This window comes from Colletotrichum lupini, chromosome 1 (assembly GCF_023278565.1).
Source record: "Colletotrichum lupini chromosome 1, complete sequence".
NCBI lineage: Eukaryota > Fungi > Ascomycota > Sordariomycetes > Glomerellales > Glomerellaceae > Colletotrichum > Colletotrichum lupini.
The window spans coordinates 3,434,088-3,454,084 of record NC_064672.1 but is presented as its reverse complement, the minus strand read 5'-3'; the positions used below and the strand labels follow the sequence as shown (position 1 = coordinate 3,454,084).

General features: G+C 52.2%; 5 protein-coding genes across 5 annotated transcripts; 4 read left to right on the top strand and 1 right to left on the bottom strand.

Annotated features, from left to right (window-relative positions):
- Nucleotides 1–637: 637 nt before the first annotated feature.
- Nucleotides 638–9,019, top strand: CLUP02_00972 (WD repeat domain-containing protein; the record flags this gene model as incomplete). The annotated part of the gene is made up of 22 exons (XM_049280017.1): nucleotides 638–765; nucleotides 830–887; nucleotides 963–1,151; nucleotides 1,184–3,559; nucleotides 3,631–4,083; nucleotides 4,141–4,387; nucleotides 4,441–4,691; nucleotides 4,775–5,003; nucleotides 5,062–5,274; nucleotides 5,431–5,535; nucleotides 5,617–5,695; nucleotides 5,783–5,807; nucleotides 5,873–6,043; nucleotides 6,123–6,533; nucleotides 6,633–6,754; nucleotides 6,811–7,966; nucleotides 8,027–8,035; nucleotides 8,098–8,243; nucleotides 8,295–8,509; nucleotides 8,581–8,693; nucleotides 8,756–8,813; nucleotides 8,910–9,019. 22 exons carry the CDS (start codon nucleotides 638–640, stop codon nucleotides 9,017–9,019), a joined length of 6,864 nt encoding a protein of 2,287 aa, XP_049135974.1.
- Nucleotides 9,020–10,109: 1,090 nt separating this feature from the next.
- CLUP02_00971 (methyltransferase domain-containing protein) lies at nucleotides 10,110–11,961 on the top strand (the record flags this gene model as incomplete). The annotated part of the gene is made up of 4 exons (XM_049280016.1): nucleotides 10,110–10,359; nucleotides 10,454–10,837; nucleotides 10,894–11,010; nucleotides 11,081–11,961. The coding sequence occupies 4 exons, from the start codon at nucleotides 10,110–10,112 to the stop codon at nucleotides 11,959–11,961; spliced, it is 1,632 nt and encodes a 543-aa protein (XP_049135973.1).
- A 441-nt stretch (nucleotides 11,962–12,402) lies between these two features.
- Nucleotides 12,403–15,768, bottom strand: CLUP02_00970 (uncharacterized protein; the record flags this gene model as incomplete). Its single annotated transcript, XM_049280015.1, has 5 exons — nucleotides 12,403–12,579; nucleotides 12,636–12,746; nucleotides 12,813–13,335; nucleotides 13,497–14,731; nucleotides 14,788–15,768. The coding sequence occupies 5 exons, from the start codon at nucleotides 15,766–15,768 to the stop codon at nucleotides 12,403–12,405; spliced, it is 3,027 nt and encodes a 1,008-aa protein (XP_049135972.1).
- A 42-nt stretch (nucleotides 15,769–15,810) lies between these two features.
- CLUP02_00969 (uncharacterized protein) lies at nucleotides 15,811–16,734 on the top strand (the record flags this gene model as incomplete). Its single annotated transcript, XM_049280014.1, has 6 exons — nucleotides 15,811–15,829; nucleotides 15,903–15,976; nucleotides 16,033–16,171; nucleotides 16,232–16,279; nucleotides 16,341–16,417; nucleotides 16,474–16,734. The coding sequence occupies 6 exons, from the start codon at nucleotides 15,811–15,813 to the stop codon at nucleotides 16,732–16,734; spliced, it is 618 nt and encodes a 205-aa protein (XP_049135971.1).
- Nucleotides 16,735–16,786: 52 nt separating this feature from the next.
- On the top strand, nucleotides 16,787–19,973 carry CLUP02_00968 (XRN 5'-3' exonuclease; the record flags this gene model as incomplete). Its single annotated transcript, XM_049280013.1, has 2 exons — nucleotides 16,787–19,296; nucleotides 19,355–19,973. 2 exons carry the CDS (start codon nucleotides 16,787–16,789, stop codon nucleotides 19,971–19,973), a joined length of 3,129 nt encoding a protein of 1,042 aa, XP_049135970.1.
- Nucleotides 19,974–19,997: the final 24 nt, after the last annotated feature.

Below are 19,997 nucleotides of genomic sequence, written 5' to 3'. Positions count from 1 at the left end.
TTTGGAAACCTTTACCTAGTATACCCAGACGGGGCAGTTTTGTATCACAAACGAAGACTTTCGGCATGGGCTAGAAATCAGTGTTTGTTTTCCTAGTACCTTTGTGGGACAAATGCGCAACATCAGCCCAAGGTAAGATGCGATATTCAGTCAGGCAGGCCGCAGGCTCACCTCAAGGCACCTTGCTACCTACCTACATGATAATACCTCAAGGAGTACGGGTACAGATGCAAAGGGACCAACTGGGTGACAAAACAAGATGCCGGTCAAAGCTAAAGTGGCCTCCTTCTATAACACGTGCCCATGAATGCATATCCGCGCCCTTACAAACGTATCTTCTAAAGGGATGTTTAAAACAAACCAAAATAACAAGCGGTGGTAGTAGTATAAAAAAGATGGAGAGAGCTGAGGTACCGTACTGAGCGGCAAACCATCATGTCCGGGTCTTTGTCACCAAGTTGGGGACATAAGGTACCGACCGACCCCACACCCCTGGGTTGACCATCCACTGCAGTGCGCAATGCGCATATCTACGGTATTAGTACGGATACGTTACCCTCGTGTGGCTTGGGAACCTTGCCATGACATGGTCCAAGTTTAAGCTCCTCACAACACTTGCATTGACCGAACTCGGTCTATGACAGAGCTCAATTATCACCCCAAACCAGACGAGGAGCCTCTGGAAAGACCTACCACGTCTCAGACTTTGACTGAAGCCCAACCCGCAATACTCGACAACTATCGACCAAGCAGACCCGGCATCACGTCCGCCTAAGCAATGCTGCTGTGGCTTTCTTGCTAGTAGGATGAGAGCAGTCCTCCCAGGTAGGCCAAGGTCTGGGCTTCAAGCTCTCGCGACGGGCTTTTGGGACTCGAGGCACTTCAATGTGAGCCACTCGATCATGCTTGGATGACCTTCTATCATTATCGCTACCATAGTGCTAACTTCTGGTCGCCCCCAGGTCTACATAACCGGCAGCGCGTTTACGATCCTTGGCGATGCCGACACAATCATTCAGACAATATACGATGACGATCCAAGCCATCTGCAGGCCGCAGCCTTCGATGAATCCTCGGGCAAGATTGCGACTTGCACCGAATCCGTCATTAGAGTCTATAGACCTTTTGGCCAGTCCGAAAATGCGCTAAAGGTGAGTTCGTCCTCCTTACCCAAACGACGTAGTCTTCGCCCTCGGGTTCCATCTCCCATTCCGTCACCCCTTCCGCACCTGTCGCCTGTACTGCCTTGCGAGCAAACGCTGACGACACTCCCGCGTATCAGTGGGGTCTACAATCATCGTGCCCAATTCATGACTACCAACATGCCACCAAGGGGATCTCTCTAAGCTGGGGCGGCAACGAGGAACTCCTGGTTGCCCATTCCGCCTTATACTTGTACTCAACCGCCGACGAGCCGGAACTGTTATGGACTAAACACCTTCCGAATTCTGTGAAACTAGCAGAGATATCATACGATTCGGCATACATAGCATGCGTAGGCGCGCATGATTGTCTCGTCAAAGTCTGGCGCCGCTTGACATATGGTGCTGAAGATGTGCGCTTCGACCTGACCTACCTACGCCACCCAGACCTAGTCACGAGCCTACGTTGGCGAAAACCGCTACATACCGATCAAACTGTAGAGAACGTTCTCTTCACAACATGCGCCGATAATGTTGTCCGAGTATGGACTGGCACTGATACGCATGCCCTTCGACACATGAACCTTTGGGGGTCCGTCGACTTGGCTTCGTCCTTTCGAGACCTTGGACTTGGTTCCGCATACCCTACAGCGCCGCTGGTCACTTTCGTTATCGATGGAAGAGAGGTGTCTGCTGCTACAGAGCTGGCCGTTCAGCGGTGTTCCGTGAAGGATATACCGCGCGATGCTGCTCTCGAACGCCTCATTTCTCTGGCCAATAACAGCGCTGAGCTATGTGTTGCCTCTGACGCTATTGGAAATATGATGGTATTTGCTTTTGAGGACGTGGGCTCCAAGGCGAGAAAGTCCCACGATGCCATCAGAGTGACAGGCTTCAAGTCACACACTCTTGATTTTAGGTCTGACCAGTACGTCAGCATACAAAGCTATTGCGACCGAGCCACTGGGCGACTACATGTGCTTATTCATGACTTTGACGGCCAGATCCAAGTATACGACGCCGACTTAGCAGAGTTTCTAAGCGGAAGGAACAAGTCGAGCCGTCTTGCTCGGCGCTGTATCTGGGCCGGCCATTCATCGCCTATCCAAAAAATGGTTCGCAATTTCAGCGGTCGCGCTGTTGTTTCTAGAACCGAGGAAGGCGAAAGCATTGTCTGGACGCATTCCGAAACCAGTCAGACCAGCTTGTCGCGCCAGAGTGTCATCCAGGGAAACGCTCATATTCATCGGATATGTGTTTTGCGCAAAGGCCGTTTTGTCATATTCCTAGAGCACGGGAAAATATCGCTATGGGACTGCCGGCATCAGAAAGCCATATTGCTCGCGAGTCAGTCGTACGACATCTCAGGAAAGCCCTTGTGCTTATTGATTTTGCCTCGACATCGAGTTGAGGAGTATGCCGTTGCTCACATTGCAACTGTCACATCCGAAGAGGAAGGGCTTGTTTGGGAAGTTAAGTTACCTCGATACTCCAGTCAAGGTGCCAATGCATATGCCAATGGCCAAGAGGAGACTTCGATCAGCGAGTTTTGCAGATTCAAACTGAAAGACGCCGAGGGGATCGCCTATATGCTCCCTGTCGACCCAGCAGGATCTTCGCCCGCCACATCTGGCTTTCTCGATGTATTTGCCAGAGACATTGCAGTGTCGTACACTCACGCAGGACGGGTAGACTTTTGGACAGCGAGAGTCGGCAATACGGGGAAAAGCGTCGGATGGCTCTCAACCTCCTCAGCAGAGACGGGCCTTGTTGAACCGGCTCTCGTCAGTGGCAGTACTCTGAAGAAGGCTGCAATCGTGGATTCCGCAAGATCTCAGCTGTTTATTTGGGACATCGGTGGTGCTCGACTTGAGTTTACACGGGACTATGGAAGACACAATACGATACAAGACCTCGACTGGACTTCGACGCCTGATTCACAATCTATCCTCGCCGTTGGCTTCCAGGCGAAAGTAGTTCTGCTCAGCCAGATGCGGTTTGACTACTTGAATAAGGGACCGGCCTGGGCCGCAGTCCGGGAGATCAGCATTCGCGAATTCACTCCTCACCCAATAGGAGATTCAACCTGGCTAGGCGATGGACATCTCGTCATCGGGTCAGGTAATCAGATGTTCGTTCACGGGAGGGAGTACGACCTCTCCGGCTCCTTGATCAACAGCCTGCAACTACCGCACAGGAAGAACGGCGTCTGGGACCTTTTTGACGCTGTTCAGAGGTTTAATGGCCCTCTGCCGGTTTTCCACCCTCAGTTCCTGAGCCAATGTATCCTTGCAGGGAAGAGCACTATAGTCCGAACGATTCTGATGTCACTGCACAAGACTCTCAAGTTCCTCATTGCAGGTGAGACTATCGATGACTACCTGGGACTCGAACCAGCGGTTTTTTACTCACCCGGGGTAAGGCATTTGGTTATTACGTTAACCGTCACTTGAACCAAAGGTGGAGCAGAGGCTAACTCGGTCACCAGGCCTCACCGACGCAAGCATCAGAGCCCCAAGTAGGGTCTCACTTCAGCCTACAAGTATCTGCTGACGAAACAGACGACTCAGAAGAGCCTTTCAGCGAAGACACCGCACTTGCCATCAATGGTCGTCTTACCGAAGTTGGCCTCCAACAGCTATCGGGTCATGAGCAAATACAGCTGGCTGATATCGTTGAATGCGTGGGGATCGTCGAGAAACAGCGCAGATCCCTAGACGAGAATGGTGCGCGTTTTATGCTCTTTTTCCGCCAACATGGGCTTCGCAAGGGCCGGACAAGTGAGATTCAGATGTCCTGGCGAGAGATCAACTGGGCCTACCACTCGACCAGCCAGGATATCCTCACTGATTTCGTCTCCAAACAATGCCACGGTGCACTACGCTGGGCGGATGCGCGGGAGAGCGGCATGTTTATGTGGCTCACCGATCGGAACGCCTTGGTACGCAGGCCCTTTTTGCACCGCCGAGCAGTCCAGGTCAGCTAACGATAAACGTAGCTTGCTCAATTTGAGGTTGTTGCAAGGAACGAATACACCAAGAGCGAGATGAAAAATCCGGTCGACTGTAGCATCTATTACCTGGCTCTCAAGAAAAAGACAGTCCTCCAGGGACTGTGGCGAATGGCTCACTGGAATAGAGAGCAGGGGGCAACGCAGAAGTTGCTGTCTAACAACTTTGAAGACCCGAAATGGAGGACAACGGCGCTGAAAAATGCTTACGCGCTGCTAAGCAAGCGACGCTTTGGTGAGTCGTGAAGTGTAACGAGAAATTTCGAGGGCTGACATACGGGCACACAGAGTATGCCGCAGCATTTTTCTTACTTGCAGACCACCTGCAAGATGCTGTCAATGTCTGTTTGAATCAACTTAAGGACCTTCAGCTCGCAGTAGCTATCGCGCGTGTCTACGAGGGAGACCGAGGTCTAGTGTTGAAAAGGCTCCTAGAAGAAGAGGTACTAGCTGTGGCTGCCAAGGAGGGCAACCGCTGGCTCGCATCCTGGGCCTTCTGGATGCTGAATCGTAAGGATATGGCGGTCCGGGCCCTGATTGTAAGTTCTGCTGCTTGGCTCTCAGATGATATGCCTTTTTTTTTTTTTTTTGGCCAGTACCTAACGTATCCTTGGTGTTATAGTCACCGGTTTACACCCTGGTCGAGACGCCGTGCTCTCCAAACATGCAGTCGAAATTGTTCCTCACGGACGATCCGGCGTTGGTCGTACTGTACTCACAGCTGCGGCAGAAAACACTCCAGACCCTTCGCGGAGCCTCAAAGGTTACACCGCGCGTCGAATGGGAGTTCGTCCTCCATAGTGCCAAGCTTTACGACCGCATGGGTTGCGACCTTCTCGGCCTAGACTTAGGTAATTAATTTTCCCGCCACGGTATGCGCACGATTCAATGGATCTGACATGACAATAGTACGCAACTGGGAGTTTCTGAGACCAGCCCCGCCTATTACGAATGGATTGGGCGGTGAGGTCAACTCGCTGAAGCTACTGCGCCGACGCAGCTCGCTCGTAGTTGCAGATCTGCCCGTGTCAAAGCTTCATTCCGAGATGATATCAAGCGGACAGGGAAGACAGTCAACTCCAACGGTTTTTCAGGAACCGGACTCAAGCTCGCTGCTTGATAGTTTCGGGTTCTAATTAGAGGAGCACAAAAGAAACCGCTTCCACTTCAATGCAATAGGACATGATGTACGATATGCAGCTATTATCTCGTAAAATATGAATGTATGCGGGGGAGATGATGTTTTCAAGACTTTCAAGGTGATGTGATCACTCACAGATTGGGGATCAGAACTCAGCGACGGCCACATGAGTAGAGGGGCTTGTCGCTTACTAAGCAGAGTCACTATTTCTCCAGTCCCGTCTGAGCACGTCATCCGCAATTGTTGCCGAACTCCGTCCGGACCAGCACCGGGACTGGCCTAGTGCTCTTTGTTGGCTGGTTATTTGATGTTCCATTGATTAGGTACCTTAGGTACTCCGTACAAAGGCGAGTCGCGCAGCCCCCGATCCAATGTTCATTGGAACATTGTCATTACGCAGTAGTTGGTAAGGCAGTCCTTCATCGTGCAGGGGGGTCCAGAAGATAACGATTCAATTACGGATCCCATATCTCGACTTCATGCATGCAGCGGTGAGGGGAACGTCGCCTTTTATGTCCATACGCTTGTTGTCTTATGTAATTGATCACCAGCCTCTATGTTGTTTCATTGCGCACGAAGTTCCCTCTCAACTTTTGTTTGAGCGAAAGGAAGCTGGAACAACAAACCAACGCCACCTCAACTCACCCTCGCCCTGCAGCTCTAGTTCTCCACAGGCACTCTCATGCACACGTCCGCTGGACGAGTAACGACATAAATGCCAGGTTGACCAGCACGCCCTTGACGCGTACAGTAGCAAGATTGTAAACGCCTTCGAATCCCTCGCTTCTAGACATTCTAATCGACATTCTCACATTACGATACTGCCCAGTCAGAGTGTACGGCATCGATCATGGCGCCTGATCGGGGATACCGCGACGATGCCGATGGCGACGTTCACAATACTGTCAGCAGCAGTAGCCACACCCCAGTTCCTTATGCCTCTCACCCTGAGAATGCTCCCGAGCGAAGGCCCGTCATCCACGGCCGCAGCTTCACATTTCGTGGTGTTGCAGTTGGCCTGCTGGTCGGCTTGGTCATTTGCTTCTCCAATATGTATTTTGGATTGCAGACGGGTTGGGTGAGCACCATGACTATGCCGGCTAGTCTGATGGGTTTCGGCATATTCAAGGTCCTGTCTAGGCACCTGCGATTCCCATTCAGTCCTGTCGAGAATGTCCTCGTGCAGACTGTGGCTGGAAGCATGGCCATTATGCCACTTGGCTGCGGATTTGTCGGTGTAGTATGTCCCCCATGCCCCGGGCATTGTTACTTCTCTCCGCAACTTGATGCGATGAACCAGACGAGGTCAATGGCTGACCTGTCACTTTTCCTCCTTTAGATTCCCGCCATGAACTATCTCTTGGCTCCTGAGGAACAGGGGCCTCTCAACATCTCCCTGTGGAAGTTGATCATATGGTCTCTTGGCCTCTGTTACTTTGGTGTTGTCTTTGCTGTCCCACTGTGAGTTGGCTGCAGGAAACTTGCTCATCGACCTTCAGTCTAACCTCCAATGCCAGTCGCCGACAAGTTATCATCCGAGAAAGGCTCCGTTTCCCTAGCGGGTTCAGTACTGCCGTTCTCATCGGGGTCCTTCATGGTCAGACGCGGAAGGCCGGCCCAGACGCCGTATCAGGGGGCTTCGCGAGTCTCGTACCGGATCATGACTCGAAGCCGGATTTGACACTGGAGTCTGACCGTAGCCACAACGTTACAGATCCCGAAAATGCTCCTGAGAGCCTCGAGAGTCGCTCTCAGGACGATTGGGCCCGAAATGTGAGACTACTTCTCATATGCTTTGGAATATCGGGCTTGTACACTTTGTCTTCCTACTTTTTGCCCGCAATGCGAAGTATCCCTATATTTGGCACCGGTGCCGCAGGCACTTGGCTTTGGACACTGAACCCAAGCCCGGCCTATATTGGCCAGGGCATTATCATGGGTCCTGAGACGACTTTGCACATGCTGCTGGGAGCCGCGATAGGATGGGGGTTTCTCTCTCCGCTAGCCAAGTATCGGGGATGGGCACCCGGTTCCATCGACGACTGGGAGACAGGCAGCAAGGGCTGGATAGTGTGGATCTCCCTGGCAATTATGCTAGCGGATGCCATTGTCAGCCTCAGTTACATTGCTTTCCGGCCCTTGGCCCAGCACGTCGCCAATGAAGGTGTGAAAGGTATGTGGCAGCAAAGTGTGCTAGGTTGGCAGAAGCACTTTGGGGCCAGCCGACATTCCGCCCCAACGTATACTGCTCTGAACACCGATGAGGATGGAGAGGCGACGAGTACCTCCCGGCTTCTGTCTGATGAGGCGCAACCCTCTATGGTCCGCCGTCGGTTTTCGACGTCGAGTGCCAGCAATGGTCGCGCCGACGAAGCAGACGCACCAGAAGACCAACAAATCGACAACAAGCTTGTTGCCGTGGGACTGGTCTTATCCATACTGCTCTGCATCACCACTATACACATTGTCTTCGGCGACCTGGTTCCCCTCTACGCCACGATCGTTGCTGTTCTAATGGCTCTACTGCTCAGCATCATGGGTGTCCGAGCACTCGGTGAGACGGATTTGAACCCCGTATCCGGCATCAGCAAGCTTGCGCAATTGTTCTTCGCACTCATTATTCCCCAGTCACACAAGTCCAGTGTGCTTATCAACTTAGTTGCGGGTGCAGTGGTAAGTGGTCTACTAACATCCAACTTCGTAGTCAAAGCAATCGCTAACTGAGCTTTCTAGTCCGAGGCCGTATGTCATTTGATGCTACGCTACTAATTTGACTGGAATTGATGCTGACTTGCCGGACTTAGGGGGCTCTTCAAGCGGGTGATTTGATGCAGGATCTCAAGACAGGCCACCTCTTAGGAGCCGCGCCTCGAGCCCAGTTCTGGGGCCAAGTGATTGGAGCAACAGCAGGCGCTGTGGTCAGTGCCTTCGTGTACCAGCTCTACACGGCGTGAGTCACAATGCCAATACCATTGATTTTCCAGAGACTGATCGATATCAGAGTCTATACGATCCCGGGAGATCTCTTCCAGGTCCCAACGGGATACGTATGGATCTTCACAGCCAGGCTAGTGACGGGCAAAGGCTTGCCGCCCATGGCTCGTGAGTGGGCAATGGGCTTCGGTATCATATTTGCCTTGACGACAATTGTGAGGACCATGGTAACTGGCAAGCCTTGGCGTTCCCTTGTGCCGGGAGGCATTGCCGTGGCGGTTGGTAAGTGTGACTTGAAAATATTATCTACCCTAAATCAGAGGTTCGGGGCAAGACTGACCTAGAGATGGTAGGAATGTATAACGTCCCATCATTCACCCTGGCCCGCACAGTTGGCGGCCTTTTGAGCTGGTACTGGGTCTCCAGACGAGGCGAGTCGAGCACGCCATTGATTGTGCTGGCATCAGTGAGTACTGGACGGTGCCCACACGCGAATAGGGATGGTAGCTGACGCAAGCTGTGTTCTAGGGCTTTATACTCGGTGAAGGATTTCTCAGCATCGTCAACCTCATTTTGCAAAGCATTGGTGTTCCTCACTACTAGAAGCGCAGGTGTGAAACGACGTGCGCATGGCTAAGGTATACGAGGTGTCTGAGGCCAAAATGATTGGAATGAGGAACAGGAATAGAGGAGGCCGAGCGAGAGACTGGGGCATTGAAGGAAGTCCTGGATAACAGCAGAGAATGGCACGAGCAACATTTTCCATATCGAGGTGGTCGTCATGGCAAGTAGGAGGCAGACGAATGCACTAGTGTTTATTTCTCTCCAGGGATGTACATGCTTTAGAAATTCAACCCGTGGGTTTTTGTTCTCGTCTGGGTCAACCCCCCCCGGCCCCCCCCTCCTTCCTTTCTCTCTTTCTCCATTGGGCTAATGAAGTCAATTTGGCTGTTGTGGTGCTGTTATGTATCGTATTTGATCATCACATTAGACAGTACGATGAGAGGAGGCTGTGGGTGCCAAAATGTTAGGTCAACCAATGCCTCAATTCCCCTCCTGTCCTGTTACCACTACGCTTCCTATGGCTTGTTTTATCCTTTTGATCTCTTACTTAGGCTGTTGCAGATATTTCATGAAGAAGAAATGAAGATGTAGAAGAAGAACAGGATACTAGCGATCATACTGCTGATAGCAGTAATAACGAACATCTAAACGTTGTTCACTTGGGCGGCAGGTCATAATGTGACCCACTTGAGGGGTAATGGAGGGGTAGAGGGGTAATAGGCAGTCACAGAGGGGTAGGAAAGGGCACGCAAAATATTTGACCAAATTTCAATCAAAAGAAGAAATCAGGGAAGAAAGACCTACGACAAAATAAAAGGGTTGGGGGGGGTAAGTCGAAAAAGGCGGCGTCTAACAACGTCTCTTCTTACCTACTCACCTACTTTATCAAGGGTAACCTTCCAATCCAATGTAAATATAGGCACCTAGGTAGAGGGTAACTAAGGCACCCATGGACGGAGGTAGTCCACCCAGCTTCATTGGACGGCGAATGCAGTAGGTGCCGGCCGGCGTGCCTGCCGGACCCTTCCACGGTTCCAAATTATTTTATTGGGCCCCAGCACAGTCCCACAAGCTTAGAGAAGGAGGAAAATATCCAACCCTTCACTCAATCTCTCACCCAACTCCAAGGTGACATCAACTTGAGCAAGGCATTGCCACCAAGAATACCCGAAGAAAATAACTCATCGACGAGGAAGCCCGGGGCCTGCACACTTGCACTTGTTTTGTTTGTCAAGGAGCACGAACCATTCAGGTCGATCTGAAGGTGAGAAAGGAAGAGAAGAAGTCCCAGGAGCAAATATCGACTCAGCCTTCCAACATGACCCAAGACGATCTCAAGAACGGTGCTCGCGCCGGTTCCGATGTCTCGTCTGATGAGTCTGACTGGGACGACGCGGAGCCCGAAGAAGAGGAGGCACAATCCTTCATTTCCTTGCTTGACGATACTGTCTTTCCTGACGTCGATGCCATGCTGCGTCACTGCCGCACAAAGCACAATTTTGACTTCCTCGCCATCCGCCGTCGGCTTGGTCTTGACTTCTTTGGCACCGTCAAACTTGTCAACTACAGTAAGTCCAGGACCTGATACATAGTGCAGATGCTTCACATCGAGTCAACAATCACCCCCTCCTTAAAGATTGAGGGTTGCTGACCCATACATAGTTCGTCAGCATATTCACGATGGCTCTGCTCTGCCCGAGACTATCTCTGTCGACGACATTGCTGACGAGCGCTACATGAAGCCTGTAATTGAAGACGACGCCTTGATCATGGCTCTGACGGAGCTGGATCTTGACGACGAAACGTCAGGGCAGCTTCAGCAAGCGCCACAAGGGGGTGCCTCTCGGGAAGCTCAGCTTGAAGAAGAGTTGGCACAGCTTCAGTCCCAGTTCGCAAAGTACCGCAATGCTGTTGAGCAGACTCTTGACCAGCGCTGGGGAGAAGACACGCCCGTTCCAACCCAGGGCGAGAAGCCTCGTGATCCGGACGATAAGGGTGTTCGGAAGGATGAGTCTCAGTACTACTGGGAATCATATGCCTCTAACGGTAGCCGACGCTCATCCTGAACTTCGGCTGCTTAGTATGCTAACGTGCCTTCCCAGATATCCACGAGACGATGCTGAAGGACAAAGTTAGAACAGACTCTTACCGCGATTTCGTCTACAACAACAAGTCTCTGTTCAAGGACAAGATCGTGCTAGATATTGGCTGTGGTACCGGTACGTCTCGCACCAAAAGCGACTGCCAGCTTTATGACCCTTCATATCTAAACCGTGATTTCTACGACAGGCATTTTGAGCATGTTCTGTGCCAAGGCCGGTGCGAAGCAGGTCTTTGCCGTTGACAAGTCCGATATCATCGACAAGGCCCGCGAGAACGTCTTCAACAACGGCCTCACCGAAAAGGTTACCTGTATCAGAGGCAGGGTCGAGGATATCAGTCTTCCTGTCGATCAAGTTGACATCATCATCAGCGAATGGATGGGCTACTGCCTGCTTTACGAGGCCATGATGAACAGCGTTCTCGTTGCCAGAGACCGTTTCCTGAAGCCCGACGGCCTCATCGCCCCGAGCATCTCCACTATCTGGGTGGCGCCCGTCTCGGATCCAGAGTACATCACCGACTTTGTTACCTTCTGGGATGACGTCTATGGCTTTGACATGAAGTCAATGAAAGAGGGCATCTACGATGAGGCTCGCATTGAGATCATGCCAGAGGACTGCATCTGCGGTACCCCCTCACAGATCTCATACATTGACCTACACACCGTCAAGATCGAGGACCTAGATTTTGAGACCCAGTGGAAGTCAAAGGTGACCAAGGACATTCCGTCACTTGACGGTTTTTTGACCTGGTTTGACATCTTCTTCACGACTTCTCGAAACGACTCGATCCCGGCAGATCTACCGGTCAAGGCCGGCGAGACCATTGTCACTAGACCTGGCGAGGTGGCCTTCACCACCGGCCCTGCAGGTCCTGACACTCACTGGAAGCAGGGTTTCCTGATGAATAAGTATCTTGAGGGGAATGCTAGTGTCACGGCCGGCACCGAGATTTCTGGGCGCATTGTCTTCAAGGCACCCGAGAATAATCCCCGGGCGCTGACTATCAGCAATACTTGGACAGTACCAGGCCAGGACAACAGGACGCAAATGTGGAAACTCAGATGAATCAGTACCAGCCTCCAACCCCGCGATTTTGAGCCTCATCGCCGACACGCAGGTCACCCTTGAACAAAGGCCAGAGACTGATGCTAAATGTTCAGAGGCTTTATCCTCGAGATGGACTTCTCATCCTGCCTACATAATGTCCTCCCTCTTGCGGCGCGTGCTAGATCGCGGCTAGGTGATTGTCCATATGCCAGCACGTTAATCGCAAGTTCCGCTAGTGTGGTACCATCTTCCATGAGATGTCATGATACTGCAAATGAGGGCCAGGATGCGCACAAGCAGGCAGAGGCAAACAAGCTAGGTGGATGCTTAGTTAAATCTCAACTTGAAAAAAGCTTCAGCCTTGGAGTAGATAGAACTCTCAAGTATCGATGCCCTCTAAGCCACGCGTGTGCATGCAGCTGATCATGATGAAGGATTTACAAGCATTCTGCTAACGAATCATACGTTTGACGTGCTTTTTGTATCATCGCTTTTGGTGTCTTCTTTGTCGTCGTTGTTATCGTCGTCGTCTTCGTGTCCGTCTTCTTCTTCTTCTTCATCCTCCTCCTCCCCGCTGTCTTCATCTTCATCTTCTTCGCCATCAGACACTGCTTCTCCCAGCTCCTTGAGTTTTGCCTTTTGTGCACTACGTTAGTCCGAGAGGCTTGCTCATGTCTTTGCTTCTGACTCACCTTGTACCTGGCTGCCTTCTCCTCTAGGTCGCCAAACACCATGAGCAAGTCATCAAGCTCGTTCTGAGTTGCCTTTCTATCCTCCTGAGCCTTCTTGATAGTAACGTCGTGCTGAGTACAACGTCAGAATACATGTATGTCTCTCAATGTCAAGGTTTCGGCAGTAAACTCTCGTACCTGGGTAAACCTCACTTGCGCCTCACGTAGGTTCTTCTCGAGCTGCTCCACACGAGCGTTTGCTTTAGTGGCAAGATTCTCCTGGTCATGCTCCTTCTTCTCAAGCTGCTCCCGAATGGCTTGAATCTCCTGCGCCTTGGTCTTCTTGGCCTGTGAAAGAGTCAGCGTCCCATTCAAGCAGTATCGTGGGTACTTAGTCACCTTCATGAGATCAACCTCAAGACGACTTATGGTGGCCTTGAGATCTGCCATGTCCGCCTCCGCCCGGTGGCGAACACGATCGGCGTCCGACTCGGCTGTCTTGCGTACCTGCTCTAGCTGCTTGCGATGCTCCTCGGATTGCGAGGCGGCCTGGGCTTTGGCGGTCTGCCGTGCTTGCTCAGCCTGTTTTTCAAGCTCCCCCTCGAGCGCCCTAACCCGGGAAGCTGTGTTTCTTTGTACTTCCTCAATTTGCCTCTTGTTCTGTTGCTCGAGAGCTGCGACATGAGTGGCTGCCCTTCGCTGTTCCTCTTCTAATCGCTTGCTGTATTGCTGTTCCAGAGCCGCTTTTTGAGATTCAATATTGCGGTTTGTCTGCTCAATCTGTTTTTTGTGTTCCTCCTGAAGGCTTGTGATCTTACTTTGCAGATTCCTAAATAATCGATTCGTGAGTGACATCACTGGAAACTCATTGTCGAGACTTACCGTAGCTCTGCGTCGTGTTGCCTTTGCATTCCTTCGTTGACTTGATTGATTCTGGCCAATTCCATGGCAGTGGTCTCTCGAGTTCGCCGATGATCGGCTTGTTCCTGGCCGAGATGTCGACTGACCGTCTCCAAGTTGACTTGAGCCTCTTGCAAAGCTTGCTGCTTTTCGGCTAATTGGCTTCGCAGTGAGTCCACGAGCTCTCTGGACACCCCCGTCTGGACACCATTCTTGACTACGGAAATTTCCAAGCCGGGATCTCGATCGATGCCACGCAATATTCGGCTATAGTTGTCCTTGAAGAAGTCGATAAATGTCGAGTCAAAGTAAACGTCTGGCAGACTACCCAATCCGGAATTGCTAAGATTCTGGGGAATAACCTCAAAATCCCTAACCAGCGGGTCGCTTCTCAACTTAGATAGCTTGTCGATGTATCGTTCGCGGCCCATCCGGGAAATGAGAATGGAATGAAGGTCAGCTCGGGGAATTGGTGAGTCCTTTGTCGAAAACTCATATAGAACGCCCAGCAGCATCGCGCAAAGACCCTGAACAAGGTCGCCAGTTGCGTATGGATGATTCACTGCCTGTATAAGGCTTTGAGTGTTCGCCCCTTCTCCAAGAAAGTCGTTGACCGCATCCAGGTCCTCAAACAGCCAGCAAAGGAGCAGCATAAGGTAGCCAACGACAACCCGGCTATCCTCGTCCCGGTTCAAGCCGGATATCAAATGAGCAGCAATGGTCTGGATGCTCGTGACAACTTCCTCTCCGCTTTCAGCATCGCCTTCTGAGACAGCCATGACCATGTTTTTGGCCTTTGAGTTATCAAAAACCAGGTGCATCATGATTGTGGAGGCAAACCAACTTCGGTAAGGATTAGCGACGGCCGCGTCTGAAGACGGCCGCAAAAGCACCGTAAGGACATTGGCCGTCTCGTCAGCTCCCATGCCATGTCCCTCAATCGCTCTCCGCAGGAAATGTAAGCGAATGTCTGCATGATTGTAGAAGTAAGCCTTAAGACAATCGCACGCGGCTAAACGTAAATCGAACGCCTCGAGATCCTGAACGCTGAGGGTGAGGTCCAAGAGACCATCAATCACGTAAACCTTGACGACGCCATTGGTTTGTCCTGATCCGGCTGATGAAGGCGATTCGAGAGGAGACGGGACTTCAAGCTGCGCGAATCCTTCTTGGAGGCTCGGGTTGCCCTTAATGATGTCGGCGCAGGTTGCTAGAGCCTGCAGGCACCTTCTTAACATGATAGCACAAAGATCAACGATGGGAGACAACCAACCTCGGCCTTGATTGGAAGCTGGGCTACATGGCTGAAGGCCAGTTGTAGGGCGTGGAACAGCAAGCCATGTTGCCAAAAGGCAAGCTGGTTCTGCGGCGTCCCCACAGCCCCTGCTACTAGAAACAGACGAACGACAGCCAGAAGCGCGTATATGTTCCGGTCACGCTGGGCCTGCGCCCACGCTGCAATCTCTGCTTCCACCCGCTGAGCCTTCTCTGCACCCTCTAGTAAAACAGACAAACGATGGATACCGCCCGATTCGCGGAACAGGGACTGATTTGATGGGTTCCTCCTGAGCAAGTTTGCGACTAGAATCAGGCAGTCCTCCACGACACGATCCCCTTCGGGAAGGGAACCTTCTGCAGAAATGATGCCAAAGAGTCGATCAAAGGCATTCTCAAATGCCACGAGTTTCTGAATATCGGTCGACGAGGGTGTAAGAAAGGTGAGGAGTGTAATAGCTTCGTTTCTGACGGCCTCGCGGCTGTCGTCTAGCACAGCGACAAGGCGAGATATTCCCAGAGCGGCAGTGAAAATGCATTCTTCTGTGCGCTCGGTTCGGGCAGAAAGAATGGCAGCTAGCAGCTGGAGAGAGTACAGCCTCGAGTAGAAGTCGGTGGAGTCGAGGAAATCTAGAAGGAGAGTGATGTTCTCCTGGCGCTGTGTGAATTCGTCAGCAAGCCACAGAGCAATCTCCTCCGAGGCCTCCGGACTGTCTTCGTTAGGACTGAAAAGCATGAGCAGGGTCTCGAGGACGACCTTGACAGTGTCGACATCTTCGGCATCTTTGCTCAGGCTGCCTATCAGACTGCGAAGAGCTCCAGAGGCGACAGAGGCAGGGAAGTCCTTTGCGAAGCTGCGCAAGCCGAGTATAGCAGCACGACGATCTTCAAGAAGCGTGGCTGAGCTCAGCCGACCGCTCAGGACAGTGATAGTCTCACCGACCGACTGCTTCGCCGGTGCAGTGGAAATAGAAAACATGCTGTCGTTTTAAGTGCCGGCCATCGGGAGCTAAGACAGACGATGAGGAAGAAAGAGAGAAGTGCAACGTTAGAGACAACAAGCTGTAGACAGATGGGTCATGTAGAAGTAGAACGAAGCATTGGGACAACCAGGTTGGGCTGCTGATGTGGAGACCTTTATTTCGTCGCGCGACAAGAAGCCTAGCACTTTCTACATCTACAAGCACGTATGAGGAATGTTTACGAAAGGTGTACTTTGGGAGCTCATTGAATTGATACAAAGATATACTGCTTATATGCAATAATACAATCACATGCTCTCGTCACTGGAATAGCAGAAGACTGCTTAGCGAAGTATCGGGAATATCGAAGCAGCAGAACATCGTGTTACGTATCTAGCCATAACCCTCGGGGGAGCTCGAGTTAGTCAGGAGTCGCGGGTAGTACTAAGGTACCTTAGGTCAGGTCCCTATATACCTGAGGTATCCACCGTGCGGATGTACCTACGTACCTCGGCGGCAACCGCAAAAGTGATGCTCGCCCAGAAACCTCAGACTAAGAACCTACCTTAGTAATGACCTTGAATTTAAGGTATCACACCCGACCGTGACCCTCCCAAAGCCTGTGTTCATTATTTGCGCAACGGCACCCTGTCCGAATGCATTACAGTACCTTGTCTCTTTCCACGTCGGAGAGAAATTGATGCAGCACAAACCCATAGTAGGCGCGCTTTTGTCTCTTGCGCCAGGGAGTCTCGAATTTTCATTCTAATTACTGCACCACATTCGTCTTCCATCTCGATTCCGCGACTCCGAACCATCGCATGCTACAGCATAACAACTTTTCTCTCCCTCACTCGGTTTACGGCCAAGCTCCAGCATCCATGCGTCACAGTCTTCTCAATATAATCTTTTTCTGCGACACGAGAGCTACCTGCTCTCGTCACCCTTTGCGCGACGACCATCGCCCCGAAATCAATCCATAAGCTCTAAACCCGCCTTATTGCAGATACTTCGTGTATCTGAACATTATTCAAGATGGGTATCCCGGCGGCTTTCCGATGGCTGTCAAACAAGTACCCCAAGATCATCTCCCCAGTCATCGAGGAGCAACCCGTCAAGATGGATGATGGATCAGAAATCCCCGTCGACACAACCGGGCCTAATCCGAATGGCGAGGAGCTCGACAACCTGTATCTTGACATGAACGGTATCGTCCATCCATGTTCCCACCCCGAGGATCGCCCCGCCCCCAAGGACGAGGAGGAGATGATGCTTGAAGTTTTCAGGTATACGGATCGTGTTGTCAATATGGTTCGGCCGCGGAAGCTGCTGATGATTGCTGTTGGTTGGTTCTCTCCCCCCTCTCCCCCTCTTCCCATATCATTGATTTCATCCGTCGATACCGTTACTGAACAAGATGATTTTTGCGTAGACGGCGTCGCGCCACGTGCAAAGATGAATCAACAGCGATCTCGTCGCTTCCGGTCTGCGCAGGAAGCCCAGGAGAAGGAAGAGGATAAGCAAGAGCTATTGAAGTTGTTGAAGCAGCAGAATGGTGGCGCAGTACCCGATGACACACTCGAGGGCGTCACCAAGAAGGCTTTTGACTCCAATTCCATTACTCCCGGCACTCCCTTCATGGACATCTTGGCCTCAAGCTTAAGATACTGGTGCGCGTACAAGCTTAATACGGACCCAGCCTGGGCGAAACTCAAGATCATCATCTCCGATGCGACAGTCCCCGGCGAGGGAGAACATAAAATTATGTCATTCGTGAGATCCCAGCGCATCTCTCCCGACTACGACCCGAATACCCGACACGTCATCTATGGCCTCGATGCCGACTTGATCATGCTTGGTCTCGCAACTCACGAGCCTCACTTCCGAGTTCTGCGTGAGGATGTCTTCTTTCAAGATAGCAAAGCCAAGATGTGCAAGCTTTGTGGACAAAAGGGTCACGAGGCTCGCGCTTGTCGTGGGCAGGCCAAGGAGAAGGTCGGCGAATTCGACGAGCAGGAGAAGAGTCCCATTTTGAAGCCCTTCATCTGGCTCCACGTTCCCATTCTGCGGGAGTACTTGGCAGTAGAGCTTAATGTCCCAGGTCTGCCCTTCCGCTTCGACCTAGAGAGGGCCCTTGATGACTGGGTATTTATGTGCTGTTTCGTTGGCAACGACTTTCTGCCTCACTTACCGGCACTGGAGATCCGAGAGAACGGAATCGACACCCTGACAGCCATTTGGAAAGATAACTTGCCATTCATGGGCGGTTATGTCACCAAGGACGGTCACGTCGACTTGGGTCGAGCGAAGTACATTCTCAATGGCCTAGCAAAGCAAGAGGATGCGATCTTCAAGAGGAGAAAGGAGACCGAGGATCGTAGAGAGGCCAGCTTCAAGCGGAGAAAGCTTCAAGAGGAGCAGCGTAACCCCAAGTTTGCCAAGCCGAAGCAAGTCGACGATGCATCTGCTGGATTGAGCTTGTTTGCGGTGGCAGGAGGACCAAATGGCGTCACCCACGACAAAGTAGTGGGTCGGTCTTCTAACATGAACGCCAACACTGCCAACAAGAGCGCCGCAAGCGCTATACGGGACCAACTGAAAGGTTTGATGCCCAAGAATGAGATCAGTCAGGAAGATGACTCGGCGAAGGTCACGAAGGACGAAGTCCCCAAGCCGACCGATGAAAGTACTGTGCTGGGAAAACGCAAAGCCGAAGATGACACTGCAGCAAAGGCCGAATCCGTCGCGGCCAGCGCAAAGGGCCCCGGCACGTCGTCCGCTGCCGAGGAGGCCGCGGTGGATCATGTCAGAATGTGGGAAGAGGGCTACGCCGATAGATACTACGAACAGAAGTTTCATGTTGATCGGAGCGATCTCGAGTTTCGGCACAAGGTTGCGCAGGCTTACGTGGAGGGCCTGTCGTGGGTTTTGCTATACTACTTCCAGGGCTGTCCCTCATGGGAATGGTATTACCCATACCATTACGCGCCCTTTGCTGCAGACTTTGTCGATCTTGACAAGATGGATGTTCATTTCGAGAAGGGGCGGATTTCAAAGCCATTTGAGCAGTTGATGAGTGTGCTTCCTGCAGCCTCTCGCCACGCTTTACCCGAAGTTTTCCATGAGCTTATGCTGAATGAGGACAGCGATGTTATCGACTTTTACCCGTCAGATTTTGAGATTGATCTGAACGGAAAGAAGATGGCATGGCAGGGAGTGGCACTGCTGCCGTTTATCGAAATGCCAAGACTGCTCGCTGCCATCGAGACGAAGTACCCTCTCCTGAGCGAGGCAGATCAGGCGCGAAATGGTGTCGGAAGGGACGTGCTGCTCTTATCAGATGCTCACCACGAACTATATGATGAGATCACTACTGGTTTCTACTCGAAGAAGCAGGGAGCGCCGACGCTCAAGCTCAGTCCCCGGACAAGTGACGGTTTGGCTGGCAACATTGAGAAGATACCTGATTATCTGCCTCACGGAGAGTTAGTGTATCCCCTGGAGCGCGGAGGAATGCCAAATCTGGACTACGATAGGTCTCTGAGGTAAGTTGATCTCACAAATGTGGTTGACAGCTAATTGCTGGGACTAACATTGAAGCAGAGTATGGTACACGTTCCCAGAAAGCTCGCATCCTCATAAGTCGATGCTACTGCGTGGTGCCAAGCCTCCGGCTCCAGCTCTAGATCGCAACGACATCGAGACTTTGAAGGGGAAGTCAGCGCGAGGCGGGCGTGGCTACGGCGGAGTCCCCTTTCAACGTGGCGGCGGACACCACAACGGCGGTCGGAGGGGGGGCCAATTCAGTTACGCTCCTGATGGCGGACAAGGTCGCCAAGACCGAGGACCGCCCTCTTACGGCAGTAATGGTGGTTACGGTCGGCAGGGATTCCAGTCGTCGGGTCCACCGCCCATCCAATCCTCATGGCAACCCCCCCCTCCAGGGCACCCTGGGTTCGGCATGGGTCTCCCGCCGCCACCTCCTCCATCAGGGTATGGAAACGACGGACGAGCATCCAACGGTTCCTACCGCGGAGGAGGCTACAATCAGCACCACAACTACGCCCCCCTCCCGCCAGGGCCACATTCTCAGTACAGCTATCCCGATGGAGGTCGGCAAGGAGGCCGCGGCGGCTATGGTGGTGGACGGGGCGGCGGCGGCGGCGGAGGCCGCGGCGGAGGTGGAGGTGGCAGATATGGCGGCGGCCGCAACAATTACTGATGTTCCGAGGGCTGTTGCTGTCGG